At 36.9% G+C, this 24,396-nt stretch overlaps 2 protein-coding genes across 3 annotated transcripts in view; one reads left to right on the top strand and one right to left on the bottom strand.

The window, feature by feature from the left end:
- The window catches only part of fam160a1a (family with sequence similarity 160 member A1a), a 47,827-nt gene extending 36,830 nt beyond the window's left edge, over positions 1 to 10,997 (top strand). For both annotated transcript variants that reach the window (XM_036583827.1, XM_036583826.1), the window contains 5 exons: positions 2,039 to 2,238; positions 3,756 to 4,748; positions 5,850 to 6,028; positions 6,634 to 6,748; positions 7,944 to 10,997. In XM_036583827.1, coding sequence (XP_036439720.1) covers positions 2,039 to 2,238; positions 3,756 to 4,748; positions 5,850 to 6,028; positions 6,634 to 6,748; positions 7,944 to 8,161 — 1,705 coding nt within the window. In that variant the 3' untranslated portion in view covers positions 8,162 to 10,997. The remainder of the gene's footprint in view (positions 1 to 2,038; positions 2,239 to 3,755; positions 4,749 to 5,849; positions 6,029 to 6,633; positions 6,749 to 7,943) is intronic.
- A 6,667-nt stretch (positions 10,998 to 17,664) lies between these two features.
- gatb (glutamyl-tRNA(Gln) amidotransferase, subunit B) overlaps positions 17,665 to 24,396 on the bottom strand; it is a 26,997-nt gene continuing 20,265 nt past the window's right edge. The window contains exons 11-13 of the mRNA XM_036583821.1: positions 22,953 to 23,031; positions 19,103 to 19,237; positions 17,665 to 18,345 (exon numbers count right to left, since the gene is read on the bottom strand). Coding sequence (XP_036439714.1) covers positions 18,220 to 18,345; positions 19,103 to 19,237; positions 22,953 to 23,031 — 340 coding nt within the window. The 3' untranslated portion in view covers positions 17,665 to 18,219. The remainder of the gene's footprint in view (positions 18,346 to 19,102; positions 19,238 to 22,952; positions 23,032 to 24,396) is intronic.

The following is a 24,396-nucleotide window of genomic DNA, read 5'->3' as shown; positions in this document are numbered from 1 at the left end:
AATTCCGTGGTTGAGATGTAAACAAAGTCATTCTGAGTGGCTTGATACAAAGTGGTTCACCATCAAGATTTCTTTACAGTGGTGGAGATAGACTTAATGTTACACTCTGGTTATCAGACTTTGGAAAATATTTACTTCTAAAGGTCTAACTGCTCACCATGAGGCCATGAATGACAGGGATGCAGTCTCACTTTCTGCTCTAAACTGCAAGGGCGTGGCTAAAATAAGGCTCTGCCTATGTACTAAAGCTGGGACAGCAATTTTTAAAAATAATGTTTTTTTTTTATTTAAAGATCAAACTTATGATAAATCTAAATCTCCAAACTTCACTTTAAAAGAATTCAAAAAAGTATGAATTCTCAAAAATTGTAACAATTATTTTCACAAGTATAAATTTAGGGGTTAGGGTTTGCAGCCACCTACAAATAGAAAGTACCCTGTAAATGATGATTTTGTATATATTTAGCTGCTTACTATCTCAATTTATGCTTTAGGTTTTAATAGATCACAACAAAGTCCTTATAAGTATCTGAGGTCTGAATACATTGTTTCTTGGAATAGTTTTTACTGTGTGACTCTAGTTAGAACTCAGTGGTCCATATATACCATTTCTACAATGCTATTACCAAGTTTCAGTTTCTGTTTAGTGTGATTTATGATGTGGTTTTGAACTTCATACCCATAAAGATCAACTCCAGTCCTCCACTTCGCAAACCTTGTGACAGGTAGATTCCTTATAGTTCAAATGCGGATTTTTTGTGGACTGAACACAGCCTAAATAAGTATCTAATTTAGCCAACCTGAGGAAACATTTACCTGTCTGGCTAAGCACTTTTAGCCAATAGCTATTGTGTTCTTTAGCTGTTTTCAATTTTCATTAAACCTAAAGCTTTGCTTAAAGAAAAAATAGCAAATGTAAGCCAACATAATTAGCTTAGTTTGCCTGTATACACAAATTCCATGTGATGATTTTGAAGTGAGAATTTTAATGCACAGTTACTGTTAATTTGCTGAATTTCACATATTGGAAAAAATAAATCATAATTACATTTACATTTACGGCATGTAGCAGACACCAGAGCAACTTACAAAAGTGCTTTGCTGACCACTAACAGAATGTATCCGAGCTAGTACAATTAAGTTAGAGTCCAGAGTACCCTTCAGCTAAGACACTGCCAGAAACAAAAGTTAGTGCTGGTACCTAGAAAGAAAGATATGAACTACAGAATTAAGACGTAGCATAAGTGCAATACAACACATTTCAATTAGTCCTAGATTAGTGTTAATTTAACTGCTTCACAAAGAGATGGGTCTTTATTCAGCGTTTGAAGATAGCAAGGGAGTTTGCTGTTCAGACAGCGAGTGGAGGTTTGTTCTGCTTCTTGAAGGATGGTGGGTTAAGCTAAGCCAGACTTGAAGCTTGAAAGGCTTGAGGTACGGATTGAGTTTTGACCGTCGCCATGGGTAGGGAGGGGCTGGTACAGGTACATTTTTGGCTTTGCAGGCAAGCATCAGGGTCTTAAATCTGATGCAGTTAGCTATAGGAAGTTAATGAAGGGAACGCAGCAGTGGAGTGATGAGAGTGAACTTGGAAGATTAGTACTAGCACAGTCTCAGCAAAAGTAAATTAAAACTCAGGGCCTACCTTACCAATAGAAGACAAGTCCAAGTCAGAAAACACAAACACAAACATGGGGCCTGTGCAAAAAGTTATACTGAAGTCATGGCATATTTTATATGTTAGGTTTTTATTCAGCAAATGGAAATTGTGCAGTAAATGTTCTTGCAAAATGTAAATATTTAAGTGTGTTCTCTATAGAGGATGTGTTACCTTAATTTCACATAGAAAATCAACAAGATGTAAGTTGGCGAGGGAGTGTTCAAACTTTTGCATATGACTATATTTAAATGAATTATCCCTGCAGTAGAAGAGTAGAAGTGCTCTTATTTGTGTAGGCACTATAGGTACTGATTGTTGAAGCGCTGATGCCACTGTAAAGGTTACCAAACTTTTACTGGACGGTATTCTTTTTGGCAGGTATCTGATCCCCTGTAATCACATGATGCGGAGTCAGCGGCAGGTGCTGAAGGAGAGAGACTGTTACTCCGTCTCGGCCGCTAAAATCCTGGCCCTCACCCCGTTCTGCTGCTCTCCAGAGATCGTCCCTCCACCTCTCAGACAACTGGACTCTATCCTCTGGTCAAAGGGCACCAGTGGACCCCACTCAGGAATGATGGGTAATGTACACCACTCTACATTTCAAAATCACTTATTACAGAATCGCAGTTCATGTTAATCTTTTTCTTATTTTATTCCATAATATCTAAAATGTGGGTTTAAATGTTACAACCAAATCACAAGAAGGTATTTATGGTTTATTGAGTATTCTAAGTTTCTTGGGAGCATGAAGAGGTTAGTAAGGATTAATAATCTGCTGTAATGTTCTGCCTGAATAATTATCTGCCTTAAGATTTATATTGTAACGTAATTCAAGATATTAGTCTTATTATAATTTTATTATATTAGCTTCATTATATTAATTTCATTGTAACTTCACTGTGAAATAGTAATTTCATTATAACTTTGTCTGGATATTAATTGTATTATAAATTAATACCGGATAAGAGCCTCATTCTAGAAATTCATTTTATTAGAATTTTATTAGCACTTCATACCATAAAATAATTTTATTAGTATTTCATGATAAATATTAATTTTATTAGAGTTTATTGCTGGACATTAATTCTAGTGTAACCAGTAAAACCTTTTACATGAAGTTGTTCAGGTTTTAGGATGTACTGTGAACTGAGACAGGCTGACATAAAATCCATTGTTTTAGTCTTTTTCTCAGAGTCATGCAGTGGTGATTAGTGAGACTCGACAGAATAAATTAGGATCAAATTTGCCTCAGATTACAGAAGCTCTGCTGTTCTCTTTGTTCTCTAATTTCACGCTGTGTTTTCTGCACATTGCAGTGACAGGAACATTTTCACCACCTTTTCTTCTGAATGACCACAGTGTTTCCCACATGCAGAGCTCAGTGACCACATCAGAACTATGAAGCCTGCTTTTGACTTATTTGTAGATACCATAATATTTAGTGTACATTTATAGTTTAATCGAGAATGGAACCCTTTAACTGTCATATAATAATTATAGAAACAACCAAGCCACAATCAAGAATAATTTATACAAACAAAATAACAGTGTAGAAGTTACACACATACTTATTATTCAGTAACTATTATGAATTATTTCGTTTTTACTACAAAATGTTCAGTAACTACTGTATATTATCGAGTAGTTACTATGAATTTTTCAGCAGCTACTGTTAATTATTCTGCTCGTGCTTTGAATTATTCATTGATTACTATATATTATTCCGTAACTACTATTAATTATTTGGTACTTACTATGAATTATTGAGTAACTATTGTGAATTATTCTATAACTACTATGAATTATTCTGTATCTACTATGAATTATTTAGTAACAAATATAAACAATGCAGTATCTACTATAAATTATTTTGTAACAAATATAAATCATTTAGTATCTACTATGAATTATTCAGTATCTACTATGAATTATTCACTATTTACTATTAAACTAGTCCTGTGGTTCTGAGAGTGAGAAATTGAAGTGTGTACCAACATACGGACGCTCAGGGTTCAAGAGGTTAAAAAGTAATGTAAATGATATATATATTAGTTATTGTTGTTACATTTTATGTAAATTCCCATTGATTTCGCAGAAACCAAGCAGTCGTTGTCAGAAGAAGATGACTCCGGCCACTCTTGTGTGATTGGCTCAGAGATTTACCTGGATGTAAGTTACCTGCACTATCTGTATGATGCTCGAAATGGCATTAGCAGCTGCATGCGGGCATGCCGGGTTTGGTCCGCCCCTTATGATGGTGAAAACCCGCCTCCAGACGAGTACCAGCCAAGTACGCTGGAAGAAGGGAGTCGGGTTTGTCCCTCCACTGCCACCCAGAGGGCATCAAAACACCCACAAGGTCAGTCTCGGGTGAACCCACAGACCCTTAATGACCTCACTACTGCCAATGTACTGGAACTGGAGTGGGATGATAGCTATGATGCGTGTCCTGCACAAGCACAACCGGAAGAAGAACAAGTCATTCCTGTGGTGATCCCGGAGGAGCCCCCAAAACACATCCAGGAATTGCGGAGGACGGCAGTCATGATTGTTAAGGGCTCCTACATTGAGGAGTCAGAATTCCAAAACGATGTTATGGTCTACAATCTGGTGGCCCAAAAGGATGCTCAGGACTCTGCTAAAGTTAAACTCAACCAGGTTAACACCCAACCAGCTGTAGAAAAGCCAGGAAAACCATTAAGTAATCCCAGTACTCAGAATTCCGAGTCTGGTTCTCCTGACATGAAACCTCAAATGTGTAATGGTTTAAGCATCTCCAAGATGTCGACAGACATGGAGAACCACTCCAAAGAGAAAGATGGGTTCCAGGTGATGGAGTCCAGGTGTCCAGAAGGAGATGACCTAGTCATTCAGTATGAGGAACTAATTCAGACTCTGGTGGTAGAAGCAGGCAGTCCAACAAAATCAGACAAAGCTTTGAGGAGTCCAGTAGTGGCGATGGAGGAAGAGGAGGATGAAGTAGACTTCAGCTCGTTCTCAGCAGAAACCCCTGAAGCAGAGAAAATCCCCTCGCCGTTTGGGAACAAACCTCGCAGTGGCAGTAGGAACCATGCCATACCTTTTACAGGTGAGATACAGGCTCATTTCTGCATCTTTAGATGTTATTTTATGCTCTGTTTAATGCACATTATGCAAAATAAGACACCATATTGCCAAGAGAGACAATGTAATCATGTTTTAGAGGAAACCAATAGTTTTTCCCCAAGAAATCCTAAACTGCTAGCGTTACACCTTGGACCTGCTGAACACAGGTAAAATCTGCCTAGTGAAAAAGCCAATTCACTTAAAAAGGGAAGGACACAGGAACGCAAAAACAAAATTCTCTTTCATTAGTGTTTAATTTTCCTTCATGAACCTTGGAAGTGTCAGCCAACAGAAAACAAAGGTGAACAGTAGTGTATTTTTTCCAAAGTAAACTAACCTGAGAAACTGCTTCTTGGTCACCATAAAATCTAGTTAACCAGCTAACATTAACCGTTTACCAAACAACATGTTCTCTTCAAAACCACTTCACATCAGTACTGCCTGTACTCAAGTTCACCTTGACAAAGAAAACAGTAAGGTGACAGTCCAGTGTGACTGCATCTTTATTGCCCAAGCAGGGATTTAAACCCCTGCTGCAACATTTTCCACTGTGCTATGCAATTGCTATAAATGGAGCTATAACTCTGTTTATGAGCTCTACAGACCTTGGCATAAATCTTAGATTTTTATAACTTGGTTTAATAGGATATTGGTGCCCCTTAGTGTTTGATTGATGTTTAAAATTATGCAGTTACGCAATGTGTCGCTTTCTTGAAGAGACATAATCGGTGCTTTCAGTGGGATTTCCAGTATTGTAGTGATCGGAGACAGTTTGGAGTTACTGAGGGGAACTTTCCACAAGTGGGACGGTACTGCACTAGAAGGGGCACCTAAGAAAGATGAAGCTCATGCAACTCTAGCCGACCTACAGGCTCTATTCCCGGGGCGAGATGGAGCTTCGTCTTACTGAAACAGATCTTAAATGGCCATGTAAAAAAATATATATTATACACATATACAGTCTGAGAGCAAAAGGCCCTTGTGCTCTGTCTGTGTGAGTGCCCAGACAACCGATTTTGACTTGTCCTGGACTTCACAAAGGTGGTCTTGGCATACTGTTTATTGTGTTTGTGTGTTGTTTCAGGTCCATTTGTGAGCGTGTTGCTCTCTCGGCTGGAGAACATGCTGGATAACTCTCTCCATGTGAACCTGTTGCTAACAGGTATTCTGGCACAGTTAGCTGCATATCCTCAGCCCCTGCTGCGCTCTTTCCTGCTCAACACCAACATGGTCTTCCAACCCAGCGTCCGTTCGCTGTACCAGGTACTGCAATTCGGTACAAACCATAGATCTCTTATCAGTGCAATAAAGAGGCTAACTGGGATCCCAAATTGGCTCTGTATCACCCACCCCTAGTGTAATCCTCTGTAATGACTGACACTGAATGTGTTGTCACTGAAAGCTGTTAGAAATCCCACAAAGAAAAACCACCCAAAAACATGCAGAAACAAGCTCATCCCTCTCCGCTGGAACCTGAGCTGGTTTAACAGTGTTTCTGAGAGCTGTGTCTGCCTGTCATACATAATTAACAGCACAGCACAGTTTGTAAACAAGAAAATCAAATGATACAGTGGCACACACACATCAGAGGAGAGGAGAGGAGATGAAAGCGGAATGATGTTCTGCAACAGTGTCTGGTGCACAGGCCACGTTTAAAGCTCACGCCTGCTTCTGCTTTATGAATGACTCATAAAGAAGCTTCTGATTGGGCTGATGAAAGATGTTTAAGCCTCATTCATGTCTGTCAGCCGATAAAGATTTGTTCCCTTTGACTTGCAATGAATTCAATTGCTGGATGAAAACGAACAACGTTTAAACTGCCAGAAGGATTGTAATCCTTCTCTTTTATGCATTTTCACTTTTTGTAGGTGCTCGCTTCTCTGAAGAACCAGATAGAACAGCTTGCAGCCACAAGGAAGGACTTCCCCGAGCTCCTCACAGCTGCACAGCAGTGCCTACTGGCCAGAGAGAGTTCGCTCAGAGGTCAGGATCTGTCATCTACACATAATACAATCAAGTGCAAAAGTCTAGACCACCTACTAGCGTGACTGGACCAAGGGGACTGGTCACACTGGTAGATAGCCCTGATCAATATTGCAGCCCTCTAAATAAACATTCAGAACAGAAATTTTGAGGTATACTCTGAGCTTTTTATTCAAGAACCCGTGAAGCTTGATTCCTATGTCTTCCAGAGTTCATTTGGACTGTTACAGCTGGTGGAGGATGGCTATATTGACATCTTAACCACTGAATTAAATTTTGAAAGATTTTAAACTTTACCAGGTCCTTTGGCACTATATTTTTAGGTTGAAAGGCAAAGTAGACTGGTAATATTTTATGTTTTTGTCCTATTCTTTTAATTTATTTGTCTCCATCAGAATACAGTGGTTTAGTGTGCTGTTTTCTGAATAATCAGATGGGAGCAATAACTTTTTCCACAGAAATTCTCACAATAAGATGATAAATAAGATAAAAACACATCTCTCTGCACTAAAAAAAGGAAAATAAAAGCTGTGTTTATGTTTTTTTCTCATTGCAAAACAGCTTGAATATTTTCCTCTAAAAGTCCCCGGGACTGAAGAAAAAGGCTTTAATGTTACGCCTGTTTTACTTCTGGACATTTCTACTTTGTTAGTTCTGTACTATGCAGATCATGCAGGTTTTTTTCACCCATTAAAAAATACATTTATGCGGGCAAACATAAGAAAACAATTAGGAGACAATCAAGAAGGAAAATAAGCATGATTTTTAAGAGTAATTAAACTCTTAATGCTCTTAATTGTTATGATTAATGATGATAAATAATTTCTTAAAATTTCATCATGAGTCATTGGTTGTGATGTTCTATAGAAACTTAGTCAGAATTATTCACAGTGGTGGTGATAGGAACCAGACATTCACCTCATTGTTTTATGATAGTTTTGAGAAGATCTAAAACATACATCACTGGTGGTTTTGGATAGTAAATAAAATGGTGTTGTGTTCCTGTCACCATCAATGTAAAGAAATCAGAGTCGGTATGTTTTTCTACAAATTAACCATTTCACATTAAACCACTCTGAGTGACTTTGTTTACATCTAAGCCTCTGAATTATGCAGAAATTTAGAAGTGCACAGTCCATTTTTTCACTAATTGAACAAATTGATTAATCTTTGGCAAATCTCTGTCCTGATGTAGATTTGCTTCCAGGCTCAAACAGCCCTCACAATACGGAGCGGTTCTCAAGTTCTGCTGCAAGCAGGACCCTGAAGAACCCACCTGTCCAGCCCAAGATTGTGGTCCCTCCAAACCGTTCAGAGGTGTATGCCACAGTCATTTTCACAGAGTTCCTCAAAGAGCTGGCGGCTATCGCACAGGAACACTCAATTCTTTCCCATCATACCATGGAGGAGTAGAGCTGCCAGCCATTTCATTTTTTTTTTATTCTTAAATCTGACTTTTTTCTTTATCTTAAACTCTCAGTACTACTAGATGAAGAAGATACCTCTTAAACCGATTGCTGTTCTTTTTTTTATGTTTTCAGACACGTAATGTCAGTTTTCAGCTTTGTCAGCTTTCAGAATTAACCAAACTCTATTTTTCACCAGCCTTATTGGTATGGAGAAATGTTGCAAAGAGTTTCGCATCACAGTGAAAGAGACATGTTGGCCCACATTGGCTGGAAACACAATACTGGTCAACAGTGCTGGAATTCCAGCTCCAGGCAAACACCAAAGACTGAAAGATGAGAAGTTTCAGGCTGGTGGCGGTTGTCCAGAACACAGCAGAAGACACGATTGTAGCGTCCAGCCAGTTTAAATGTACACAGCTCATGCCTTTTGTATCCTCATTCGGCCTTATTACAGAAAGTAGTGCCTTCTTTCTCTCATCTACAATGCTGCAGATATTCACTGGTTCAGTTGACCATTTCTGAAGTCAATACGATGAGTTAATATCACACAGAGGAAGCAGTGGGAGCTAGCACTGCCAGTGAGCATTTCAATCATTAACAGTGAACAAACCTGTAAATTTATGTGTCATTTAATACTATTGGAAAATGTTTTGAAAATCACTGCTATCTTGTACTGTGGGAAACAGAAACTTTCCAAAATTGATACATTTCACCGTATGTACGTTTTCCCCCTGAATGTCTCTGGATTCTTTGTATTATGAGATCATTAAATAGTGATATGTACGACTACTCAAATATTCGGTTAAACATTTGAGATGCCAGTATTCAAATACTGAAATCACTATTTGGGTATTCATTCTATTTTGTCACGTAAAGACAGAGAAACAATACAGACCAATGATACAGTGAAATGCTGATTTTATGTTTTAACAGAATATAATGTAAAAGTTTTGCACATATTTGTGAGTACGTATGTCACGACTGCCTGAGCCTGAGTGCATTTCCAAGGATGTGACCGAGAAGGCAGAAACAGCACACCTTTTATCACTAAACAAATCTGTTGTTAGTTACAGAGACAGTGAAAACATATTCCTCTGACAAAATAACAGGTAGGCTTGTTCATTCAGGAGAAAAGTCCTGTAGAAGGTGATAAGTCTGCATCAGCATCTAGTAGTAGAAGTTGTAATTTTAAGTCATTTGCTGTCCTGAAGGGGTACTCTCCATTATGCTACTCATCTGACACGCAGTCCAACCGATTTTTTGCATGTGTAAGTGTTAGCTTGCGTTTAGCAATTTTTAGATTTTTGATTGCTAAACAACCAGAGACATTTGGAAGAAAAATGTACACGTCGACACAGAGCAGGACAACAAATGCCATTCATTTTCCCACAGAGAAAACTTGCTTAGACTCAGAGTTCCTTTGCAGACTGTAAATTGACAACAAAGGCCAGTTAGCATGGCTTGAACTAGCCTAACTAGCAGTGACAAAATCAGCAAATGTGTTAAGAACATTGTAATGTAATAAGAGGCACTTACTTATAAGTCTGTATACAGAGTCGGATCAAATATACAAACTAACAACATCACATTGCCATTAGTTTTCTAATGCAAAACAGCACTCATCATTCTTATTTAAGCCTTTCTGAGTACCTTACACGTGCATGTTATTTGTTTTAGGAAATTATGTGAATTTAGCACAGTAGTACACATATCGTAATCATTAGTTGTGCTTATTTTTTCAATGGGGAAGGGTATTTAAACAGTTTTCTAGAGAGATTATATTGCCATATTTTTTTCACAGAAGTTGTACTTAAGAGTTGTGTTTGTGTATTTCTCGTGTCTTTTTAGCTACGACTGTTAGGGATAGCACATTAGCGGTGTTAGGCACAGGAGAAACAGCAGGAAGGAGACAGAACAGCATATTCAGTTTGTGGTAAGTTTGTATATAAATGGTGCGAAATCATAGAGCAGGTTATTGTAATGTGCAATACAATTAGAACATCTTTAGACCTGTTGTAGAAAGATATTGGTACAGTTGACCTGTCCACAAATGCATTTATAGCTTCTGTTGTGAGAGTGGGCAAAAATCCTATTCAGTCTAACAAAGAGCTCAGTTTATGAAAATACTGTACATACATTTGGAGTGTGCAGTTCATTTCAAATCATATTTAGTTTCTATGTATGTGAAGGTTCACAATGTTGGGATCAACCTACTGGATATGACAGGTTGAGTTATTTTCATATTGAGAATCAGAGATACTATAAAACAGCACAGGTGCTCTTTACCATCACTGAGAATGCCTTGATTCCTATCTGGAATTTAGGAATACTTTATCTACAATAATAAAATTGAATGAAATCTGGTAGGGGCAGTTAGCATTATGCTAATTCGTCCTATATCTCATCATTTAGACTTCATTTAGATAAAGTATACCACAAATATTTCATATATTTCCTCATTCATACCAAACGCTGACCAGCCTTCAGAGATCAAGCCACACTGTATATGTTCAATCCAAAGATATTTATATGGGTTTTTAAAAATATCAGGTATATTTTTACAGGACTACAATAAGGACAGTTCCACAGAAATCACTAACAATAACATGCAGATACAGCATTTTCTCTAAGTGTTTTGGGAGCAAAAATAAATAAAGGACAACCTATTGAGATGTATTTGTTTAATCTGTAAAAATGACCCTTAAGGTGATCTGATTGAATGTATGTGCTATGAAGCCCTGCTGTAAGTTCAGGTAATGCTGCGTTTGATGAATTCTTTATTTGTGGGGCATCTGAAGCGTGCAAAAAGCCTTTTTGAATAAAGACTTCTTGTCCTCTTACATTTTTCCTGTGTATGTATATTCACTGTATTCAGTGTAATATTTTTCAAAGTGATAGTTTGGCCAAAATACAATTATACAGTTTTCCCCCTTCCCTTAAATTTAAGCAGTGAGGACATCAATGTTTTTGTCACAGAAACCAACTTGTTCACATCTACTTGGCCTTCAGCAGTTCAGCTCCACACATTCACGCTGAAGTTGTGAGGAATGTTTCAGGGCAGACTGCTGTTTAAGCAAGGCGCAATACAGTATCTAAGTCAAGCTTGTAAGAAAAACACAGACCAGTTTTCAGCTTGTAACTTGAACAGCACAACCTCCTGTATAATTTTGAGTGCAGAAAATGCACTAGATTCGTTCATGTATTGGTTGACTAAAACATCACAAAATATCTTTTAATGATACAAAAATATACCTGAGTAAAAAAAAGTATTTAAATGAAAACATACTCAGGTACATCAAATTAGAAAGAAAATGTTTTAACAAATATATGAAAAATTTTCTTTGTTTGGTGGTGTGTTGTGTGCAGACCAATCATAGATATACATACCTAGATGCCCCGTCGGGTCCAGCCAGGCACGTCAAAGGCGCCGTCGGTTTTGGGGCGGTCAACATCGCTGCTGGACTGCCTTCAATACCGTTACAGAGCGGCAGTTTTATAAAGATACCGTCTAAAATTATAGTATTCTAAGAATATTGCACTCAGCGGGATATGATTATATAACGGAGAGGACCCAGCGATCCACGCTCATGTTTGTGTGATGCTTATGTGTGGATATGGTCGTGAGGTTGGTGATGCACAAGGAGCCTGTTGATGTGATGTGTTTTCCCTCTGGTTTATGTTAAGGTTATTTTATTTAATAGTCTATTCAGGGGGTCTTAATTTTATGTAGTAGTCATTTATTTACAATGCATTGTAGCTAGGTAAGTTATAGCAATCCTTAATCTGTGCAGATATTCATAATAGATTAACATTAGCACCTTCATGCACGAACCTGAAGTATTTGCCAGCTTCTTGTTCGAATTTTCCCGTTCCACCTTAAATAATGCAGCTTCAGGCACCAGAAAAGTGGAACGGGACAACTCGAACAAGACGCTGGCGAATAGGAAACTAGCCTAAGCTTCGTCCTTCTTATTGTGTTTGGGGGGTTTAATTTATTTTTATGTGTGTTAAGATTAGAAGTGAATTACACATTTATGGATTTGCTGATTGTGAGATCATATTTCTACCGGAGCTCGCGCTAAACTGGGTTTTTAACGTCAGGTGCAGACTGAATACATTTCTGCTGGTCCAGACGGCTAATTAACATAATAAAAGCTACCAGGAGCAGTCCGTGCAGCCTAATGTATGTCAGAGGATTATAACAAAACAAATTTGGTGAAACTCGATTCAGTAATAAGGAAGTTGTGGCCAAATTAATCCTGAGAATGTATCATCTCTCAGTACAAGTGAATTTGTTCACAAGCGGATCTTGACCGCTTCAACATGGCGGACGCGCAGACGTATCACCTCAGAGAACAACAGACAAGGCGGCATCTAGGTATGTATATCTGTGAGACCAATTATTGCACAAGCACAAATTAGCATGTCTAATTTAAACACATACGTTCAAATTCACAAGAACTTAACTGAGAATGAATTCTGACGTTTGAGATTGGTAACAAGTTCTTGGTCTAAATTAAAATGCAAGGAGTAAAGCATATGATTTTTGTCTTGGAAAACTAATTGACTGAAAGAGTAGTCAATTTTCAGTACTGAGTATTTAATTTTAGTAATACCTAATTACAAATCTGTTAAAACCTAAGTATAGTAACAAAGTACAGTTACCTGCCACCTGGCATGGTGCAAACCGCCTGTATGATGCACTATAAGCATGGAGAAAATTTATTTTGTTTTATAAATTTGATTTAAATGTGACAAAAATTACTTTTTTTAAGATTACTTGACTCCACATGGTTTATGATGATTTAATGATTTAGGTAGCACCATGCTAATTGTTGGCATATAAGCTTCCCTTACTTGTTAGCTACTTTAGCCATTTAGTGCCACTGCTGAAACTAAAGAAGCCAACTCCAGAAACATGTCTTGGCTGATCAGCTATATTGTGGATCAGAGGGGAAAGCGGAGGCAATTGGATTTTTGGCCAAACTACAGCTCTAACTGTATTCATGCTAAAGTCTCAGATTTGATGATGTAAACATAGTAAAATCATAGTGTTGAGATCAATACAGATATCTGTGTAACATAAAGTGCGTCAGGCCTGACCTTTCTGGTAGTCCTTGCTCACTTGCACTGAAAATGTTTGCAGATGGACAGAGGTGGCCTAATTTGACCACAATAGTCCACTAAGAGTCTTTTGTTCAGAATTAGGCCTCCTCCTGCACTGGACGCAAAAAACAACATCCAGCACTGCAGCACCACAACAAAAGCAGTTTTTCCTACGAGTTCTCTAATGGCAGCCTTATTACAGAGCTCATACAGCCACTCTGAACACTGTCTACACAGAGACGTTTTAGCTTTTAATGTGCAACTGATCATTATTGTACAATCAGCTTCAAGAAGTAAAAGTCAAATTGAATGTGTATTTGTTAGAGTTTGTCAAAAAAGTCAAAATTTAATTTGTAGATCAGATTTGTTTATTAGAAAACATTTCTCTCAGAAGCTCACATCAGTAACTTACTCACTGCTGCATTACAACACAGAACCAGTTTCAAAAGTGACCATTCAGTCCCCAGTACACACAGTCCAAATATGGAAACTAAACTGCAAAAACCACCTCTTTTAAATTCATTGTTTTTGTGATGTCATGAAAACCAGTGTATTTACATATACCCACCCACTCAGCCTACTACAGTTTAGCCCCACACATTTATGCTGAAGTTGAAAAGAACATTTCAGCCTGTACTGCCTATTAAAGGAGGCACAATACCAGATAGCCAATCAGAGCAAAGCTCATTTACATGTAGGGAACATTCTAACAAATTTTTCCAAATGCAGAGTTCAAAACCCATTTCGGACTTTTAACTGACTTTGATTCAAAATCCTTTCGCTTTGACCCTATAACCTTAATTATGTTTATTATAAAAATAAATGATCGAACCTTCGTTTGTCACTGCTAAAATGATCATAATACTTCCTAAATATTCCAGTAGTGACTGATTTGGTAGTGACAATTTTAGCTAATTTTGAGTATAACCAGTACATGACTAGCAAACACAGTTTTGACTTTTGGACACATTTACATCAAAATAATCTCTGCTTTAAAATGCAGGGGCGTGGCCAAAATAGGGCTCCGCCTATGCAATAAAACTGTTTTGTTAGGGACATGAAAATGTGCATTTTTGTAGCATTTTATAAATAATGTTTTTGTTTTTTTAATTAAACTCTAAATCTACAACTCCATTAAAAACAGAATTTAATGATGTGCAAATCATTAAATTCAAATACCTTATATTTAATTGGAAATAGTACAAAAAGACAACATATTAAATGTTGAAACTTAGAAATGTTATTGTTTTTTGAAAATATGTGCCTATTTTGAATTTGATGCCTGTCTTAGAGTGATCCTTATCAGTCTTAAGGGTACAGTAACACACAGCATAGATGAAGAGAGATTGCAAAATGGTCATGTAAAAATTAATTACGGTGGTTCATAAACACAACGTTATAAGTGGAGGAAAAAAATAGTGTATGGACCCTTTAAATGAATGTTGCTTTAGTAGACTGCAGCTAGGGACATTAAAGCCACATGTAAGCCTTATTCAGCTGGACACTTTTCCATTTCATTCTTCAGATGCAGTTTTCTCATAATTTTTACACTTTTATTATCTTTGTTTTCCCAAGTTATTTGTAATGTGAAGCAATTTTGAGTCTAATAAATATCTATATTCAGTGTCACTGATACTTATGTGGAGTAGCACATGTTTAATTAACACAAAAGCCACATTTATTATTATGAATGTGGTGCACTTCTGGTTATTGGCCACATGAGGGCAGCAGCTACTCACTTATACCCTAGCCTCTATCCGAGGTAGTGTAAGTGGGCAGTGTTCTGGTAGGCATGGAGAAAGGCCAGCATGCTTAATTAGACGCATAATGAACTATAAATGAGACATTACGTTTTGGGGTAAAAACGTACATCTGGCAATTTCAGTGTAATTGTGTGTCTATATTGGCTCAGGTTTCTTTTTTATAACAAATGCTGCATAATCAAGGCCTTAAAACTAATTGTTATGCAAACTGTGTAGGTGAAACTTTTTTTTGTTAAAGCACTAAGATATTACTAAGGTTAATTCAGCAAATGATTTGTCAAGTAGAAACTTAATCCATATTCAACTGTCCATATTCTGCTGCTACAAAAGCTCTTATTGTATCAGAGTCAACTGAATGTATAGTAAGTTCAGCTTTGAATAACATTTCAGTAAACCTGAACTCCATCATCCTCTCTCAGTGTTTGTCTTGGGCATAGATACTTGAGTTTGGCTCAGTGAACTGACAGTGAATATTAAAGCAATAGTTTGGTGACATTAAGTTCCCAATGTATGATGTTTCTTGAGTTTTAACACTGGACTTACGAGATAAATTATGCTTAAGTGAAGGTTTGGGCCCATATCCTGCATTTTTCTTGTATTTTGTCTCCCCCTTTAGGTTCACTTACAATGTTTTTCTTTTTTTTATATACCAAAAACAGTCATAAATCAGCCCTCATTACATATGTCAACCTTTAAGACTGATGTATGTAAATGAGCTCTGTTCAAGCATCCAGCCTGAAACACTCCTTATGACTCCAGTGAAAGAGGACAGAGCTAAACCAATGTAGGCTGAATGGACGTGGCTCTACTGTTGTAGGCTGAATAAATGGATACTTGTAAATGTGTTGTTTTTTGTGACACTACAAAAACAATGACTTCATAACAGGCTGTATTTGCAGTTTAGTTTCCATATATGGGCTGTATAGACTGTATATCTTCCAAAATAATATCTAAGTTAAGGAAAAAATAACCTTCCAATTAGCATGGTGCAAACTGCCTGTATTACACACTGTTGCCTATTAACATGGACAAAAGTACGCTAGCATAGCTAAAAGCAGTAGCAGCAACTTGAAGCATGAATTGTGTCTGTACTTTAGTACATTTTTCTAGATTTTTATATATTAAATTTAAATTTGACAGAAATATGACTTTTTGCTAAATGGTGGGTCAGCATGCTCGGAAACACAGCTAGCCCTACTGTGGCTAACGCTAGCTCATGTAATCTAATTCTGTAATTGGCCTCATTACAGATGTGCTAAATGGCCAGGAGTTAATTATCTTCTTCTGATGGCTTCAGGGCTTGAAGGCCGATGTTAATTGCTCCTCTTTCACATGAGCTGGGAGAGAAAAGCCTGATGATGGGGTTCGCTAAGCAACACACAAACAAAAGACATGCTAGTGCATGAAAACGCTTCAGTTTATCTGCATTTAGATATCAGTACAATCATTTCTGCACCAACAATGAAGTGACATCTTTACAAATGAATACAAAACAGTGATAACAAAACAGATTAAATTAAATGACAAGTTCAGGGGAATACAGCTAACAGTGTGCCATTTAGCACATTCGCAATGCACAACAAAACATATAGCATGGGCTCATAGCTTCAGTACCTCTTAATTATTGGCTGCAAGTAAGTCCAAACCACATTAATACATCTGTAAGTAAAAGAAGTGAGGTGTATTGAGCCTTATTTGAATCATTTATTTTTGGCTTTTTAAGATAGTTTCATGCTCACAAAAAGCACTTTATTCAGACTAATAGCCATGCACAGTTGTGGTTTCCCTGCTGCCCCATTCAAAAATAGAATACATTACATTTCCTTTATATTTTGAAATATATTAACATATTCCAATATATTTAATTTTCAAATAGCATAAGTTCTTCATAACTTGAATATAGTGTTAGAGCAAGAAAACACCAACGTGTGTTGCTTTAGCTGGGGACCAGAGGGATATTTAATAAAGCAAGATTATTTTAGTTAGAGGGCACGGTGGCGCAGTGGGTAGTGCTGTCGCCTCACAGCAAGAATGGCCTGGGTTCGGTTCCCGGCCGGGTGACCAGGGTCATTTCTGTGTGGAGTTTGCCTGTTCTCCCCGTGTCTGCGTGGGTAAAATTGCCCCTAGGTGTGATTGTGTATGTCTGTCTGTCTGCCCTGCGATGGACTGGCGACCTGTCCAGGGTGTATCCTGCCTTCCGCCCAATGACAGCTGGGATAGGCTCCAGCACCCCACCGTGACCCAGAAGGATAAGTGGTTTAGATGATGATGTATGTATGTATGTATTTTAGTTAGCCAAATAACTTAAGCCCCAAGCATGGTCCATCCTTTAGAAGAAGAGATAAAGGGGAATTCCACTGTTTTTTGTTTTTTTTTGTAAATTCTGCATAAGTCAGTGGTTGAGATGTAAGTCATTCAGAGTGGTTTGTTGTTTATTTTCCTTTCAAAACCACCAGTGAAACTACATGTGTTTTCTGAGTCTTTATATGTAATGGTGATGGTAAAATAATATAAATTTGAAATAATGTGTTTTATTTGAGGACTATTTTGCCTTACAATGTCTTACATGTACTCCTCCACCATGAATGGCCCTTTTAAACACAATTTATACCAAAACTTTTTCAAAACTATAGTAAAACAGTGTCTCACACATCAGTGTATTCATAACCATTTCATGTAATAACTTTCTGTGAGGGAGCTTTTAGAGGTGGAGGTCTGTTTCCTATCACCACCACTGTGAACAATTCTGATTTGGCAAGTTTCGCTTTAACGGAGCACTGGTCAATTTTGACCAATCAATGGAATTCACCTTTAAAGGGAGAGTTACTACTAGAAAATTCTCACGTATTTTTATTTATTTTGTTTACTTGTTAAATTTACTTAATTGTATTTTGTTGTTTGTGCCATGTTTTAGCATTTTTAACATTTTGTGTGCCCTGCCTTTTTGGAAAAGAGATTTCTAATCTCTGTGGTATCTCCCTGGTCAAACAAAAGCTAAATCAAAATAAAAATAAAAATATATATATAATATAAGATTTTTCCAGCTTAGTGACAAATCCTGCTCTAGCAAATAATCTCTTGGACTTTTAAAGCCAAAAACCCTGAATGCTAGTTTCTGGAGAACTGACTGTTAACTGTGAATTCAGAACCGGTTTGATTCACGTTGGCTGTGTTCAGGCACTCTGGGTAGGTATCATGATGTCATTTCCTCCAGGATGGACCTCACTTGGACCGGATCTGCTCGGCCTTTGGTCTCCTTCTGCACAGCACCCATCAGCTTATTCAGAACCTTTTTATTACCTGCTCTGATAACCTGAACCTGTGAACAGAAACACAGACACAACAGTCACGACAATATAAACCTCGCAGCAGTGCAGAAAGAGGAGAGTGACATCACTGTTTCACACCTCATTTACATATTTTAAAGGAATAGTTCGGCAGTAAAATCAACTTTACATAATTGCCTCCAACCCCAATTTACCCCAAATTTATTGATAAGATATGACATATAATACAGATAAGACATATTTGGTGTCTGAAGTTTACTTCTTTAGTTTAGGACTGGAATGTAGCTAACCATATAACTAACAGTGTTTTATCCATAAAAATAGACAAAAGTATGGATAAACACTGCAATAAATCATATCCTGGCATGTGAGAACATCTTAAATCTTGGCAAAATGTCAAATATTTCTGATTTGAAGAACATTCAACTCAACTCTAGACATTTTTAACCTAAGTAATTTTATCTTACTTTACGTATGACAGATTACGTTTTGTTGATTTTCCACGTGAAATAAATTAACGCATCAATTCCAGAAAACTTAAATAAGGCACTGAAATAAACTAACCAAATATATGTATTTGACCAGGGGCACACAAACTTCTACATATGACTGTTTAATAACAAACAGTAAAATGAGACAGTTTCACAAGATTAAATGACCTAAAACAGGTCTAGAAAGAGCATCACGCTAATGGCTAATTCATGATAATTCCATTAGTTGTTAGCTGCATTGACCTAAGAAAGAAGAGGTATATCAGAAAAGCAAGTTCGGACAGTTGAGTGGTCACACCTGTTCAGGATGAGTGTCCACCACCTTCTGGCAGATTTTTAGGAGCTTTTCTCTGTCGCTGACAAGCCCCAGGTCCAGCTCCTTCACCAGCTGCTCCACAGCCTTTTCTGGAGCCTTCCACATTTCTTGGAAGACCTGTAATAAATACATACTTATTTATAAAAGCTTCTTCCTCCCTCCCCTTAACACCCTCAAAATAGTCCTCGTATCCCGTAGTCTGCACAATCATTCAAATAAGGTCCCAGTTTTGTTCATGTCTTAAAATTTCTAGTGTCTCCATAAATGAGAAGGGTCTAAGTGCACAGCTGCAGTACCTGCACTCTCAGACCTGGGCTGCCAGAAATACACTCTCTGTTTTGGATATAATGTTACATAGTAGCCAAGAGGCTCCCCTACTCCCTACATCGCACACAGCATGGGTCAGGACACTATGGCTTCTGCACACAAATAGTGCTCTAAAAGTTGGTCTTTCTATTCAACATATGATGCAGTACACCATGCACTACATAGGGATTAGGAAGCAATTTGAGATTCAGCCTATTTGATTGTGATATAAAACACTACATCTGTGGCGTGGTTGAGCGTTGGCTGGAAGATGGAGAGTCGAACTGTGTGAATGAGCAGCTAATCAGGGATAATTAACACCTTTGCATGCTTAACTGCAGCCTGCAGTACCAAAGTACACTCTGGTACTGACATTTTACCATAAATACAAATAGTTCCTCTGTTAAAAATGCTTTCTCTCATCTAATAAGAGCAGTGTAGTAGATCTGCAGTTTACTCCCGCACTCATGAGAGCCGTGAATGTGGCTGTGGTTTCCAAAACAGATGTGGAGGGAGCTGAAAGTTTAGGGTCGAAAGTTGCAGTGCTGCGATTCTGCAGTTGGGTACTACTGCTATAAACAACAATTAATCATTTATTTCCTCCATCTGTTACAGATTCCTGTACTTTCACTGTCCACCAATCATTCCCAAACTACTAACAGAAGATTTATATGATTTTTGTTCAAATATACACTTGATCAAAGAGGTTTAATTTCCCATTTGTACAATAACAACCCCATTTCCAAAAATGTTTGGACGCTGTGCAAAATGCAAATAAAAACAGAATGCAATGATGTGCAAATCAGTTCAACCTTGTATTTTATTGAAAATAGTACAAAGACAACATTTCTTAGTTTCAACATTTGATTAGTTGTCTTTGTTCTGCTTTCAATTAAATATAGGGTTTAAATGATTTGCACATCATTGCATTCTGTTTTTATTTCCATTTTGCACAGCATTCAAACATTTTTTGGAAACATTTTTTGTAAATCTCACAGATAACAGCAGTAGTTCTCAGAAACAAAGACTGAAATAGGAAGCAGAACTAAATAAGAACATTGTTATTTTGAAAATCGCACAAGCCCACTTCTTTCAAACCCTGGCTTGAAGAAAATGTTTTTCTTAAAGGTAGAGAAAATTAATTTGGTTATGTTTATCAACAGACTCTACCCTGTCTCTGATCAGTTTTCAATGTCCCTGTTTGTGCCTGATTCATGAAAGCCTTCACTAATAGTTTGATGTCTCTGGTAGGCCTGTCACTATGATGAAATTTTAGCTGGTAATTACTTGCTATTTAAATAATTGCAATAAACAGTTTAATTGACTTTTCTTGTTAATTGTATGCAGCTATTAAATTACAAGCATGAAGTGGCCAAATTGCCTGATTAGCTAGCTTAGTTATTAGCTGTGTTTACTTTGTAGCTAATACTGGTTTTACTGACACGAAATGAAACACTATGGTGTTGTATGCTTACAAACAAATTTACACAAATGTCTCAGTGACACAGATTTGTAGAATCAGGCAAAGCGAGAAAGTTTTGTTAAAAATGTAAAACATGTTTGAGCACCTAGTCAGAAGTTCAGAAGAACTTTTCTAACAGTTGGATACCGGACCACTCACTCTTATTCTAGTATGTGTGGTAAACATGTAACAAAGCTGATTTTTTTTTTCTTGAGAATGAAAATGTGAGCAAAAAGCTTCCAGCTCTTTAATTAATCTAATTAACAGCTAATTCATTAATCTAATTAGCAACATAGCTAACAAGTAAACAAAGATTACTTGCACTACCTTCTAAACCTGTTCAAGCACCAAGTTAGAAGTTAGGATTTTTCTTGCATTTAATCTAATAACATAAGAAACAAAAATGTAGCTTTTTTGGCATGACATGATTATGAAAACTAACGACTATGAAAAATGATTGCATTCAGCTTAAATAATTGAGATTTGGCAATTATGTAATAATTGTGAAAGTCATAGGCTATGTTCACATTACATTGCTCTATTGCTCAAATCCGATTTTTGCTCGAATCCGTTCTCTTTGACATGATGGTTCACACTAGTTTACGTAAATGAAATCTGTCATTAATGTGAACAAACCAGCGTGACCTGCATGCACACATCCTACTCAGTAACGTCACGTGAATGAATCACGTGCGTCCTGTGCATCATCAGCAAACAAACTAACAAGCAGAACGAGCCTTCGCTGTGAAGATAATTAACTCTGATCAGCTCTCAGCTGTTCATTATTAGAGCGAGATGAAGGCGAACAAGGTGAGATGTGTTGCTTTTCTACCATTTACTGGCTTTAACTTTTGTTCGGTGCTGCTGCCATGGAAACGCTTTTCTTTTCTTTTTTTTAATTAACTAATTAATTTTTTTGTTCATTTAATTTATTTATTTATTCTTCTTTTGCATGCATGTATGATAGTCTCTGCTGTTCTTATATGTCCATATGTCAGTTTAATAAACACATACATACATACATACATAATTAATAAAACGTTTGTATGCACATATTTGATCGTTAAATTGATTGCATGGGAAAATCCAGGTTTAAGTGGTGATTTATAAAAAGTGAATGACAGTTTCCAACCTCATGTCCAAATGGAACAGTCTGAGTGTGCTATTAAGGTACACCATTCGTGAACAAATGCTGAGAGCTTATCTTAATAACAAATTTAGAATGAAATTCAAGTATGTTTTGTAAACAGAGCCCCAGGAGTATAACTCTCTGACTTCACAACGGTTCAATTCAGTTCAGTTTTTTTGTTCGATTCAGCATTATAGTATAACAAATAAAAAGTAGAACAAATACAGAAAACTTTATTTTATTATTATTTATTTTTCATTTTACTGATTTTTATTTAATCCAACTAATGCATGCATAATATAATATAATATAATATACACAAAGAGTAATATATATCTAAGCAAGTGAAAACATCTTAAGTCTACCCAGTATATCTTTTGTGTTTCTTATGGTACCATGTAAAAATATTAGAAGATTATTTAACTTCTTTCTCAACATTTTCACTTCAAATGATCTGTCAAATGAAAAGGACACTTTCATAAAATTAAATTTCTTAAAATAAAATAATGTCTAGAAATAAGTTGTGTAATATTCTCACAACAATCTCATGATGACAGTTATTAAATAAATTGACTAGATTTAAGATTCGTTCACTTACTAAGATATAACTTGCAGTCTACTTTACTGAATACCATTAGAATTGTTGTAGAATATTTGTTTATACTTATACTTTTATTATTACTTATTATTATTAGAGTTGACGCAGTTGAATCACCGCCATCTGATCAATGCAGTTTTTCCTCCAGTGTACATAAATGCACACACAGACGAGGTGAGCTTATTTGCATTAAAGAGCATTTAAATAAATTATACTGTTTTGTACTTGCAGGAGCCTCCTGGAGGTTCAGCATTCTGCAGGCAGCAGTCAGTGTCGGTGGGTGCTGTAGTGTTGAATATGGAAACAAGATTAGTGAAGCGTTCCCTTTCTGACTCACCACTTTGGCAGCGGAGGAGGAGATGTGACCAGATTCCAGAACGTTTAGCAGATCCGCCAGGGCTTCAGGAGAGACAGGGCTGAGAAAGAAAGAAGGGGAAGGAGGTGAGAAACAAAAAAAATACAAACATACACAGTTAGTTGCTATTTAAACATGCAGCTACACTCTTTTTTATGGGAGACACCTAAGAATCACATTTACGTTAGAGGCCTATAGTTACAGACTTTAGCTCATCTGTTACTGTACAGTTTCTGAGCCCCCCTCTCTATCAATTTATCAGTGGAAAGAGACCACCACAGATGTCCTGATATTATTTGGTGTACTGTTAGAGATTGTAGCCCATCTAATGATGTTATGTATATGTATACATATATGTATATATGTATATAATGTGTTAGCCATCCTCTAGAAAACTTATTTTTTGACACTTATTTATTTAAAATACTTTTATTGGCAGATAATTTGACTTGTTTTAAGCATTATTTCTTTAAATAAGCAAAAATATCAGCCTTATTTCCCAAACCAAGTAAAATGATCTGCCAACTAAATCCAGTTAAACAGGACTAATTATGCTCTCTTTGTAATGAAACATGCAGTCAGTCAGTGATATCCAGATGATATCCACAATACACTCGGAAATGCATATCGTGTATCACAATAAACAAATCTATCACAATAACGATACAATATCTTCATATTTGCCACCTCTACACTGATGTTTGTAAAAACTAGGGATGTATATGGGTATTGGAGTACTAGGTTAGCCATTCGAGGTGCCACTATTTCAATACTTAAATCAATATTTGGTTATTTGTTGAGATCCATTACGGGAAGAAAAAAAAACTTATCAGCAATTCAGAGAAACACATTTTATGTTTTAATAGTACTGTAAGATACAAAAACAGGCACACAAGCCTCGCTCTATGTTATGCATATACATTTGAGGGAGGAACACCCGAAAAGATGGGTGGAAATATTGGAAGTGAGTCTTTATTCTAAATATTCTACTCAGTGTACTCAAATTTGAGCAACTAGCAGTGGCTGGCCACAAATTAGCAGCAGCATCTCCAAGTCATGTTATGAGACTTCCTTTAACAACAGGAGCAAATACAGCAGCTAGACGGAGACATGAGCCTCAACCAAGCTGAAATAATAATTAACATCAGAATAACATTGTTTAAACTCTCAAGATCACTATGTAAATGTCAGAGAAGCTTAATTTATTCACTTTCGAGTCAAAACTGCCATTATGTACAATTTCTTTTTTCAGGAGATATTTCTGAGGAGATTAGATATAAGACAATCCACTTCCATAAAGAGAAAGGAAAACAAGTATGTTTTCATAACTGGAGTCCAAAAAGGGAACAGAGAAAATGGTACTCCTAACAACCATGCAAGAGCTGGTAGACCAAAACTGTCCCCATCAACTAAACAGTGCTTAAAG

Source organism: Colossoma macropomum, unplaced genomic scaffold (genome assembly GCF_904425465.1).
Source record: "Colossoma macropomum unplaced genomic scaffold, Colossoma_macropomum, whole genome shotgun sequence".
NCBI classification, from domain to species: Eukaryota; Metazoa; Chordata; class Actinopteri; order Characiformes; family Serrasalmidae; genus Colossoma; species Colossoma macropomum.
Note: the sequence above shows the minus strand (reverse complement) of the source record. Positions and strands in the feature narration are given on the sequence as shown.